This window comes from Anabrus simplex, chromosome X (assembly GCF_040414725.1).
Source record: "Anabrus simplex isolate iqAnaSimp1 chromosome X, ASM4041472v1, whole genome shotgun sequence".
NCBI classification, from domain to species: Eukaryota; Metazoa; Arthropoda; class Insecta; order Orthoptera; family Tettigoniidae; genus Anabrus; species Anabrus simplex.
The window spans coordinates 57,966,127-57,979,329 of NC_090279.1; the positions used below are offsets into that span (position 1 = coordinate 57,966,127).

Here is a 13,203-nt window from a genome sequence, read left to right on the forward strand (position 1 = left end):
CCTGCGAAAGTCAGCGCATACACAGAAAGTCAGTGAAGAGAGGCACAAGCGACGAACAAGACAGCATAGGGCAGATAAATTACCCAACGTACTGAAACCTGTAAGACTACACACAGACATGGCCCAAGACCGAAATAACTGGAGACAATGAATCACAACGCCGGACCCTGGCACCAGGCAGGATAAACACTAACGAAGCAGAATAACAAGAAGCAGATTGATGAATATTTTGTTATAAAAACGAGATACAATGAATATTTTTCACATCCTATCATTCAACTTAGTATGTTCAAATTCTCCCCCTAAAGCCTATGTCCAATACCTATAAGGATTTATTTTCACAAAATAGTGTTTGAATGACAGAACACTTCTGGATTTTGTGTTTATGTGACTCCTACAAATGCATTATAAAGAAAAATATATAACTCAACAAAATAAAAATTTCAGGATTATCTGTATTATTTGGGGTGACAGTTTGAGTATCTGGTGAAATTCTACGAGTACCACAAGAGGGCCGTCCGTCAGTGTATACTAGCCTGAAGGGAATTTTGCAATTCATATTTCTGCTTACATCCGTCATAGATAGCAGACGATCAGAATTATCAATTAGATAGTTTTACCCCGATCATTTCCATGAATATCAGGAAAATGGAGGTGTGGCATAAAGTGGTCAGCTCAGGACTGTAAGGCACTCGACATTCTACAAGTGGAAGGAAACCCCATTACTACGTGATTAATTCAGGACCATGTGTGTCTACACAAACGCAAGTTAGCCTCATCACTAATTGTTTAGCTCAGGGCGATGTGTCTCTCAACAAATAGAAGGTAATACCATCACTAATTGGTAAGCTCAGAAATATTTGTCTTTCCACAAGTCAGCATTTAGGAAATTTTACAAATCTCAAAAACCTGTTCTTATGGAATTAAGTACCAAACTGACATGGCAAATCATTTATACATTTTAAAAGAATTCAATAAAGTCGCTGCATGATATTTGTAGACTTCTGAAATGAGAGTCAGGATGACATAGCACCTGAGGTGAGATATAAAACAAAGTGGGAAGCAATAGATTAAGATCCGGCTGACTGAATCCTTCAGAAGCATCTAAAATATGTGATATATAATGGACTAAGCTACGTAGACAATAGACAGATCCCTGCCTTATATACAGTACCAAGGAAAAACAATAGACATTAATGGCTTGTCGCTTTGCTGGTTCGAGAGTGGCTCTGCACAAGATATGTTTAGGAGGAAGAAAGCCAATTTAAACTCCATACAAAAATACAAATATGCATTTTGTGTGTGAAAAGTATTCATAAGAAACATTTTTATTGGTGGTCATAATATATTACTGTCCTCTAACGTAGCGTATCATGTCCTCTTACACATGAATTACGAAGAAACAGCGGAATTAGAATCCCAAAGAGTTGACGTATTTGGGTGATTTTCAGTTGTGTGCATGGTACTACTCTTACTAATGAGAGTGTGTAATCTGGTGCTGGGCAGTTCTGAGGACTGAAATGAATATTTCTTGCCACTAGTTGTGAATGTAGAGTAGGAACAAGTCAATGCGTCACATGACAGTCGAAAAGACTCCAACCACCCACAAAATCAAATAAACCTTCCAGAATAATAGTTTTCATCACTAATCTGGTTTGAAGTCAAACCTCAGGCTATGACTAGCCATTGCAGGACCTACCGATACAAGGGCTCGGTTAATAGCACCAAATGGAAATTCTAAGTTCCCATGGAGGTAATTAGATATTTTTCTACCAATTCCATTGTGGAGTTTTATCTCCCATATGCAGTTGTCAGACTGTGCCTCTTAAATAGGCTTCTGATAAGTTCACCTTCATACACCCCAGGGTCAGTGGGTAGGGTCTGACACATCCAACTCTGAAGAGTCTAGTGTCAGACCTAAGACGAAACGCTGGTTACTAGAACAAACGCCGGAAAAGCCATACATATAATTTATCTGACGTTGATATGCTCTATTGGTGGAAAAATATCTAATGCCCTCCATGGGAATGTAGAATTTCTATTCGGAATTGCTAGGGGCGCATCAATTCCATTGTGGAGTTTTATCTCCCACATGCAGTTGTCGGACTGTGCCTCTTATATGGGCTTCTGATAAGTTCACCTGCATACACCCGAGTGTCAGTGGGTAGGGTCTGACACATCCCACTCTGAAGAGTCTAGTGTCAGACCTAAAACGAAACGCTGGTTAATAGAGCAAACGCCGAAAAAGCCATAGATATAATTTTTTATCTGACGTTGATATGCTCTATTGGTGGAAAAATATCTAATGCCCTCCATGGGAACGTAGAATTTCCACTCGGAATATCTAGGGGGGCATCAATTCCATGGTGGAGTTGTATCTCCCGCATGCAGTTGTCGGACTGTACCTCTTAAATGGGCTTCTCATAAGTTCACCTGCATACACCCGAGCGTCAGTTGGTAGGGTCTGACACATCCAACTCTGAAGAGTCTAGTGTCAGACCTAAAATGAAACGCTGGTTAATAGAGCAAACGCCGAAAAAGCCATACATATAATTTTTTATCTGACGTTGATATGCTCTATTGGTGGAAAAATATCTAATTCCCTCCATGGGAACTTAGAATTTCCATTCAGAATTGTTAGAAGGGCATTAATTCCATTGTGAAGTTTTATCTCCCATATGCAGTTGTCAGACTGTGCCTCTTAAATGGGCTTCTGATAAGTTCACCTGCATACACCCCAGCGTCAGTGGGTAGGGTCTGACACACCCCACTCTGAAAAGTCTAGTGTCAGACCTAAGACGACACGCTGGTTAATAGAGCAAACGCCAGAATAGCTATACATATAATATTTTATCTGATTTTTGATATGCTCTATTGGTGAAAAAATATCTAACTCCCTCGATGGGAACTTAGAATTTCCATTCGGAATTGCTAAGCGGGCATTAATTCCATTGTGCACTTTTATCTCCTGTATGCAGTTGTCAGACTGGGCCTCTTAAATGGGCTTCTGATAAGTTCACCTGCATACACCCCAGCGTCAGGGTCTGACACACCCCACTCTGAAAAGTCTAGTGTCAGACCTAAGACGAAACGCTGGTTAATAGAGCAAACGCTGGAAAAGCCATACATCTAATTTTTTATCTGATAATAGCACCAATCCGAGATTATACAAGCATTTCCCAGGGATTTTCGAAGATCGTTTCACACAGTAACCAACAAAGGCATGGCAGCCAAAAATTAATTAGCAAGTAGTCCAATGGCACACCTACACTTCAAAAGTAACTACTGCATTAAATGTTTGAAAACATGATACACACTTGTGCGACTTTTTAATGTCAGTGATAAAATTACAATTTTGAAATAATAATAATAATAATAATAATAATATTATATCATTACATTATTATTTACCTTACTTTTACGAGTTTATAAATTCACTTACTTGAGGAATCCTGAATTTTTTTTAGACAACCTGCAAGATTTTAAAACTTCACTTGTAGCTGTCCATTTTATTAGTTTATACTAATTGTGTAAATGTGCTTACAATTAACACATTACAAGCAATTAACTGACAATGAGCACTAAAATGAAAAGTGGGAATTGGCAACAATCATCAAGTGTGACCACAAAACTGGAACAAACATAAGTTCAATACCATGATTTTTTTAAGCTTACAATAATGAGAAAGTTTTATTTGAAAACTATGATATCTAAGATGTAGCACTACTTATCTGAACGTTTCATTTCTACAGCACATTATCTGGTTTGGCGTCCAAAAATAGACAAATCTGACTTAACACAAAAGAGAACAGAAAAATCATTAAAAATAGGAATCTAACAAAATAAATAATTTAAATATAACATTCTTTGAGCTATTGCACTATTGAAGTCAGCCAACATATTATTGTTTAATGAACCTAATTATGTTAGTTTGAAATTATTATATTGTTTACAATGTACATAAAACTTAAAAATTTTGAATTTGTAGATTTATTTCATGATCTACAAACGTGGCTTTTTCTGCATGTCACTGTTGGTACGAATGTACAAAATTACCGAGAATATCTGGAGGTAATAGTTTCACATGGCATTTCAGATGATAAGAATGTGAAGAGCAAATGATGCAGTGACCGTGAAAGAAAGAACACATTTTCCATGGTTCCTTACATGTATTGTAAACCAATACACTTCAAAAATGTCTATCTTTACCAGAGATTCCTTTTGTAGATATATATTCAATACAACTACATGACAGAACATTAAATATGATCTTAAAGTTCCTGAATTTGTAGATAATTTTAAATAACAGAATTTTAAGATATTATTGTTTAAATGTAACCTTGTAAAGAAAGGATTAAACTGATGAAAATGGCCAGTTTTCGGAGATAAACCAACCACTACTTAACACAACTGTGTTTAGTTAAAACATATTCCATATTTTAAAGGCTTTATAGTGTACATACTTCATTTCTTCTTTGATGTATGCCAACAGCTGATCATCGGTATGTTCTTCTATGAATATCTCCTCCTTAATATCTTTGGAAGGCTATAAGCAAGAAATAAGAAAAGTAGAATTAAGATGTAAGGGAACAAAAATATATAGACCTAAACAAGAAATAGCTGAGAAAATAAATTTCATAGAGGCAGAAAAAGAGTATAATTAGTTTATCTCCCATTTTAAAAATATAAGAATGGAAAGGAACAATCATATCAAAATCACTTTAAATGCAAAAGAGGAGTCTACTTTGGCGGCAAATGGTACATAACAATACATTATTATCAAGCACTAAATATTAAATGTTCAGAGAAGAAGACCATTTCCTAAAATATATACAATATAAAATATAAAAAATGTATACTGAATTTTTTCTATCACACAAAAAGCTCATCCATAGTGAATTTATATTATTTATAAAATTCTACTCACAATATCTTCTGTATTTACAAACATATTCAACTCATATACAACATGTGGAATTACTAAAAATTATACTACACAACCCCTATTAGAATAAAATTTACACAGCATTTTTTAAACCTAACTTGCATAATGACCTGCTGCATCTTTAACCCTAGTCCCTTTCCACTGCTTTTCGGATAACTGATAAGAGAGATAAGAACATGAAAAGGAACACACTGTAGGATAGCAGTACACAAGGGAGCAATAAAAAAGGAGGAACATTTGTAAATATAAAAATTAAAAATTACCTACACTTTGTGAATATTCAGCAGAGCATATGTACAAATACATGTGGCGATGGAGGCACTTCCGTCTATGTGTATATGTACAATATAAGGAAAATAAATAAATAAATAAATACATAAATAATAATAATAATAATAATAATAATAATAATTGCTATCTCCAAATCATTACCCAATACCATTTCATGCTTCTCTTTTTCTTTCTGTTGATTCCTATTTCTACAATGACTAGCAATTTTCTTTATCCTCTTACATTCACATTCCCCTGTTCCCTTCTTTCTACACATGACTTGACTTGTCACCTCTTTGTTCATTTCCATGTTCCTATATACTTTTTTTCACAAAACACTTCACTGTAATATCAAATAATCACACATTATTGCTACCACTTTCTCATTAAGAGGACAACGCTTAAATCATAACCATAGAAATAATCCATCGTCCCTCTCTGTACATCACATTAAGAGAAAAACATCAATCAATCAATCAATCAATCAATCAATCAATCAACAGCATTTAGGGCTTTGGTTGTTTATGTAGCAAAAGATTGTGGATATGTATGAAACAACTCCCTTGGTAAATTATTTCATTCACTAAATCATCTTCCTATAAGTGAACATTTGCCAAAATTTGTCCCCTTGAATTCCTACTTATCTTCATGTTGTGACCTTTCCTACATTTAAAGAACACAACTTAAATGTATTAATCCAATAGTGCCATACCATGTCATCTCTCCAATGACATCTCAGAATATACTGCTTAACTGAACAACTTGTCTCCTTTCTCCTCATCTTCCCAGTCAAAACTTTGCAACATCTCTGTAACACAACTCTTTTGCCAGAAAACACCTACAAGAAATGGAGCTGTTTCTGTGAATTATTTCCTGTTCTCTAATCAAGTAATAATGGTGACGGTCTCATACTCTCATAGTGCCACTGAAATGAAGGATCAAACCCTGGTATCTGTTGAGCCATTTTATAAACATTTCCATTACCTGACGATGGCTTATCAAATTATGTACATTACCTCAAGATAGTTTTCCTGCAATGACCCTGGCTCTGCTAACTCTGGTTTAACTTCTTCTTTCAGAGCTATCACTTCTGATACATATTCAAAATTTTCCTGTGAAAAATAAGATATATTAGGTATGCTCATAACACACATCTACAAATATAGCCACAAAAAATGAGCATGTTCATTCTTTAATTTCCAGTATTACAATTACTTTCAGATATTTCACTAATGTTTAACCTTTACCACTCGTCTGTCGGGTGAGGCCCGACATTACGATATTCCCGTTCCGGTCGCATGTTGGGGGAGACCCGACACGGCATTTTATCGCCCACCGCTCGTCTGCCGACTCTTAGCCGACAAAATACACGATGTTATACTGTACTGCCATCTTTTGGTTCCGCGTGGAACTTTGTAGAATCCAGATACTATTCGACAATCAGTCAAAAATCCATTATTTAGATGGGAGTGTAGCCGTCAGCTGTCAAATCACGCACGTAGTAAACAAACATGGCCGCCATGTGCTCTTCTAGTCATATATATGTTGTATATGTCAGGCAACACACAAAACCTCAGTATTCTCGCACCTCTGCTCCTAATGAATATATCTAATAGCATTTCACGATGCCTAAAAGTGAACTGACGATGGTCGGTTTGTGTACCGTAACCCAACATGTACCTGATGCTGACGGCTGGCACAATTATAAATCAACGGATTCAGATTTCAAGAAATTGCCGTTTACAGTGGTTTCAGCCTACGAACTACCGCAAGGTATGAAAACAGAGACTGAATAGAGTTTTTCAATTGCTTTTTAGCGATAATTTGTACACCAAATTATTAAAGAAACCAATCGGTATGCGATAACGGTAGTAATAATAATAATAATAAAATGCACAATAATTCGTCTTAAATTCCACATATTGCTTTTATTTGCTCCCGTATAGCTTGCTGTAAACGTGCATAGCCTAACTACATCATTTAAAACCAAGTGCTATCTCCAAAATTGTGAAAGATTAATACAGGTCATATAAGACAAAAATGTACATTTTAAATACGAGTAGTAGAGGCAACACAGAGAACTTCAATTCGAGGGGTAAGGGTTAAGGAAGATTTCTACCAGCACAGGATTGTTATAACCAAAGGTTGTACTGAGAATGGTGTTACAATTCTTGCTCACTCCTTATATCACAGAAATAATGAGACTGAGAACAAAATATAACATGCAAAAACATTTTCTAGCCATATCAGAAGATGTACTACAAGGGATGGAATTGGGGCCATCTCGTGCAGAATTTGGAAGGAAGCAACCATAGGCATAAACACTAAATTGTATGAACTGTTTTCATATGTACAATCATACAAATCAAATCTTAAAAGTTCTTTGAACCAATTAGAAGTGTTACAACTGTTCTAAATAATTTTTTTCGTCGCCAAAAGACCTATCTGTGTCGGTGCGACGTAAAGCCCCTAGCAAAAAAAAAAAAAAAAAAAATAATAATAATTTTTTGTTCTCAGTATAGTTTGTTTATGGACAGATAAAAATAACGTGAAATAATGGAATCACATTCTCTACTCTGGTTTTGCTGAAATCACAGGGACTACATAAAGCATTAGGACAGTTAAGTGTAAAATAAAAAAAACATAAATATGAAAGAAGAAGGCTTGTCTCAGTCATACACCGGCAAAAGATGTGATGTAGCCCAAAGTCAAACCAACCACAAATGAAATATTTTACTACTACAAACATGTTATGAAGTGTTTTTAGAAGAACTGTGGGGATAAGAACACTGTCAGTGGAGAGTCAGCAGAGTTGGAGTGTACAACTGCAGTTTCAGAAGATCTTTTATGATATATTATGAGACATTTAAATTTCTCACTTGGATTCATAAAAACTTGCCAGCACTAAAGGGTTGGGGAGAAGGACTGTGACCAAAAGCTTATATTCTAATATAAGTTAACTTACTAATAAATGTGAATTAAAATATCAAGTTCTACAATATACTGACTTAACCCATTCAATACAAAAGGCAACAGTAGCTGAACTAAGGAATTGATAAAAAGAATGCACAAAAAGGACAGGGAAATAATGACAAACAGAAAAGAAAAAAAATATGTTTAATGTGCCGTAAGTCCTTAAAGTGTCAGAGCCCAATAAGAAGGGACATATTAAAGAAATTATTCTCAGAAATCATGCATTCTAAGAGCCTTTAGGCATGTTTCTCTATATAACATAGAATCTAACCTGTATCTGAGGAATAAAATGAGCTAATCACTATTCTGCCTTTCTAAATGAATTCAACGTCTTGAGCAAAATACTTACTTTGAGAGAACGTACATCCAGATTTTGAGCTATTTTATCCCTTGTATGCCATAGACAAATCTTCTCTTTCCTTAACACACATAATATCTACCAGCACATTGTGAATGTGAGGATAACACAGAATAATCACACCTGTGTTGACATTTTGTTTAGCAGACTGGTGCATCCAGTCTCAAAAACACTAACAAAAGATTTGTAATTTAACTTCTTCTACATGAATTATGGTAGTAGTAATAATTTTTAACATGTGGTGCTAATGGTGGTGCAGCAAGAGTTAGAGGATTTTAGTTTTTTTTTAAAATACAATGGGCCAACCATCCTCTATTATAATCAGAGAGGAAAAATAGAAGAGGTGCAACCCCTAAACCAAAGTAATTTTGATACTGACAGTAAAAAGTACAGACTAATCCATCCCCAACCTTAAGTTCCTAAGAGTTGGCAGCTTTGTGTAGAGTGCTGTGGGGTATTCTCAGACATAGAAATCAAACAGTCATATTATGCCTAAATGCTCATTCAGAAATTGATGACTGCTGGTGTTAATAATCAGGAAGCACACAGAAAATTATGCCCCCTCCAAACTTATTCAGCTATTAAGGTTTAATTTCTGACCTCTATAAAGTTATCTGGAATGAGACTTACAACCGATGCAGTTGTTATTCCTTCAAGCCAGGCTGGTTCCTCTTTGATCTTTACTTCCAGGTCCATTTCGCACTCCAACTGAAGTAGTTAGAATGTGCTGAGGTCTTTGATTACTTCCAATGACCTTACACTGAAACATAAGCCAGAAAATTATACTACATTATTGATGTCATTGCTAGTTATGTTGTTTTTCAACTGAGTAAGCAACAAGTTTTACATGCAATTTTACATGACCGTCAATATTAATCATACCGAAAAACTCAAAACTTTACATGACTCGATATTGCGATCATACCTATAGGACCTCAGTTTTCTATGACTGATACTTCAATCAACGCTAAAGACCTCCAGTTTTGCATGACTTCTACAACAGTGATCACTTCCATAGGAAATATAAGTTAACATATCTGTCGATATCAAGATCATAGTTAAAGGACCCCTAATATTACATGACACATTATATCATATAAATAGCTATATAACATACAGCTTTATATGGAACTGAAGCCACAACAAGATGACCTTTCTTGTTAAAAATCCAACGTACATTGCTTGTGATCGAAATTCACAACACTTCTTGAAATTCCAGTGACTATTCCATTGGTATACCACTCTGATCACCTGTGTTTATATCTTGGAATCTTCCTACTAATTTTATCCTTTGCAATTAGCTTCAAAACTAACCTAACAAGTTCACAGTTCTTTCCGATTTATTCTATAAAGATTTTTATTCCCGGGATCAAATTTTCTCAAACCATTCTCCTCTCATCAAGCTGATTCACTACCTCTTTATTTGAGACATATATTATCAATCTGATTTTCAAGAACTTCTGATAACATGGCCATCAAATATTCAACGCTGTTTTCTCGGCACCAGTTAATGTTTATGTTTCACTTCTATATGGCGTCGTACTCCATACTCAGTGTAAATATTATTTCTAAATTTTTCAATCCGTTGAATCTATAGAACATGATGGAGAACAGATGGGAATTTAGGCTGGATTCAGTTATGATATTTATCGATATTGAGAAGGCATATATCAGTGTACCACGGCAAGTGGTCTTGGATGCATTGATAAAAAAGAAGGCAGGGAGAGCAGAAGAACCAATTATAAAGGCCATGAACGATAAGAGGGTGTTATGAATACTATGACAGGACTAACAAACTGGTTCAAAGTAGAAACAGGAGTTCAAAAAGGATGTGTTTTATCCCCGCCAATATTCATTATGGTCATGGATGAAATCCACAAAACTATACAAGAAAAAATGGCATCTTTGCAGATGAGACAGTAATATGTGGAAAAGATGAAATGGAAGTACAAGAACAAGATACTGTATGGAATCAGGAGACAGAGGAATATGGAATGAAAATAAGTGTGGAAAAGTGTATGATAGTAGTGGTGATGCGAGGTAATAGAGAAGGAAGTGGGAATATTGAAGTAAAGGAAGACAACTATAAGTTGTGGAATGCTTCAAGTATTCGGGGAGAATAATTACAGAAGATGGGAAAATAAATTAAAAAATTGGAAAGAGAATTGAACAAGCCAATGAGTTTTACCAATGTGTGAGATGTATAGTCTGTAACTGGGATGTCCAAACGGAATGCAAGAAAATTTTGCACCCAATGTATTACACACCAATTTTGACATATGCATCAGGCACATGGACAACAAGAAAATATAATGAAAGCAGAATGCAAGAGGCCAAGGTGAAATTCCTTACAGAAATAATAGGGAGGGCATGAAGATATCAAGTCAGAAACATAGAAATCAGGGAGAGAATCGGATTCCCTGAACTGAAAGGCAAGATAGAGACCCGTAAGCTAAAATAGTATGGAAACATGATGAGAATGGATGGGGATAGAGTTCCAAAATAAGTATATACAGAGAAAGTCATAGGAGAAAGACATCGGAGAATGCCCAGAAAGGGGTGAATGGATACGGTAAGGAGAGTACAGAGAAGAGTGTAGTAAAAGTAGAAAAAATATTCGAGGAAATAAGGGAGTGGTTGAGAGAGAAAAACTGAGGAGGTTCTTGATTCACATTTCAACCCAGTAAACTGGAAATGGAAAATGAAGAAAATTCTGTTGAAATGAAGACAAAAATTTAACCAATGCTGCTATAGCTCATTTGATCGAACAATGCCACCAACATTAATTTAAGTGTCCTTTCTTTTTTTTTCTTTGCATGTCATATCTAATGACACAACCGAGTGGTGTTTACGAGAGTTTCCCTTGTAGGGAGTTCCATGTCAAACAATTGGTTTAAATGTTTAGCAGTTTTTATTGTTCTCCAGGTGGTACAAAAATTGTCTATGTTGAATACCTCGAGTAGTGCCTCAGAGAATCCATTTCAACCAATAGCGGTGTTCATTAGCCACTTTGTAATATTTTACTGTAAATGTAATCATACTGCACCAACAATTAATACTACAATTTCTTCTACAGGTAATACAAGCTTCGTACCTGTGGCTAATTGAGTCAATCCTTACTGTAGTGTGCCATATTTACTTGTTCTGGCCATCACAGGTTATTCTATCAATATGTTATTGGCTTTGCTTTCAAGCAACTACCTTTTACAGTTTCCACAGCCAGAATTTCTTCCTGAAGATTGTTCTTCCATTCCTGCTAGCACTTTAATATTGCACTAACAACTCCAAGGGAAAGGGATAATTTTAGGTACGCATCAGCATTAATTAACGTTAATTAATGATAAAATGGGGAAACCACGGAAACGTTTTTCAAGGCTGCAGATCCTAGGATTCGACCCCATGCAAACTAACCGCCTCTCGCCCCTGAAAATCTTTTACAAACCCATAAATCAGAGAGGTAGGCAACTGTTACTTAAATCATTACGAATAAATACCGGATATAGCTGCTGTGGGGTAACGATGTGATACAGAAGAATCTCCATAACAACACTGATATAACAAGATACATACATCCTAAATGGAAACATCTCAAAATTTTGAACCGTACTAACATATGTCGCAGCATACAGTGTAAAGAACAACTTAACATTCACAGCTTCACTATAAAATTGCACACAGAGGTAAATACACAGCAAAACAATAATTAAAATTCATCTGCGTTGCTCTTCAGAAAAAAATCCTCATTCCAGTAAATTAAGATATACGATATATTGCTACTAGACACAACTTGCAGGCACTTTCAACGCATAGGCTGGGAGTTTTCTAACAAGCAAGCTAGTTATATGCATATTCATTTTTAATGCTTAATTAAAAATACAATTTAAGAAAATTAATAACATTAAGTATTAAAAATATGTAGAATGCTGACACTGAGAAAGATTAGTATTAACTTCTAATATTCTCAATTGAGATCAATAAATTTAGCAACAGCAAATTATTGAACTTGAACATTACCGACAATAGGTTAGAGGTTGTGGACACAGCGTAAAATGATAGAAATCACAAATTCCTCAATGAAGTAAATCCGTAACTCACTTAACGGAATAAGCTGTAGGATTGGCTAAAACGCATCTTTCATAACAACATACAAGCCACTTCGAAACCAAACCGGATATTTGAATGTGGTTTAATCACTTAAAAACACCTTTAACAAACTCTTGAAGAACAAATTTCATTTGTAACAGTCGGTAGAATAGGCTGAATTTAGGAAGGGTGTATTACTAGTGACAACTACAGAGTATGAGACACTTACTGAAGAGAGAAATTTATCTTTATGTTTGTGCTTAGTAGGGACGTATGGTACCGGTATTGTAATTAGGATGCGCCTGAACGTAGTTTAAAATTATTGTAGTATACTGTACAGTAGTATACGAGTAATATTTTATTAGAAATAGTCGTGCTTACTTTATTATTGTAGAATGTTTGTGTAGTATAGTAGAGGTATCTGTAGAAACTCTCTTACTAAAATTCTGGGGTAATTAGGAGAGGCTTAACTGCAGTATAGAATTGTGTAATTTTTTGTGGATTCCTTTCGGTATTCAGTAATTAACAGTAGTTTTTTCCTGTTAGGGTGTTGTGGGATAAACATAGAATACGA

The 13,203-nt window shown here is 35.3% G+C and overlaps 1 protein-coding gene across 1 annotated transcript in view; it reads right to left on the reverse strand.

Moving 5' to 3' along the window:
* The window catches only part of LOC136886136 (uncharacterized), a 37,610-nt gene extending 24,980 nt beyond the window's left edge, over positions 1–12,630 (reverse strand). The window contains exons 1-4 of the mRNA XM_068230814.1: positions 12,561–12,630; positions 9,177–9,306; positions 6,232–6,327; positions 4,464–4,546 (exon numbers count right to left, since the gene is read on the reverse strand). Coding sequence (XP_068086915.1) covers positions 4,464–4,546; positions 6,232–6,327; positions 9,177–9,242 — 245 coding nt within the window. The 5' untranslated portion in view covers positions 9,243–9,306; positions 12,561–12,630. The remainder of the gene's footprint in view (positions 1–4,463; positions 4,547–6,231; positions 6,328–9,176; positions 9,307–12,560) is intronic.
* Between the last annotated feature and the right edge of the window lie 573 nt (positions 12,631–13,203).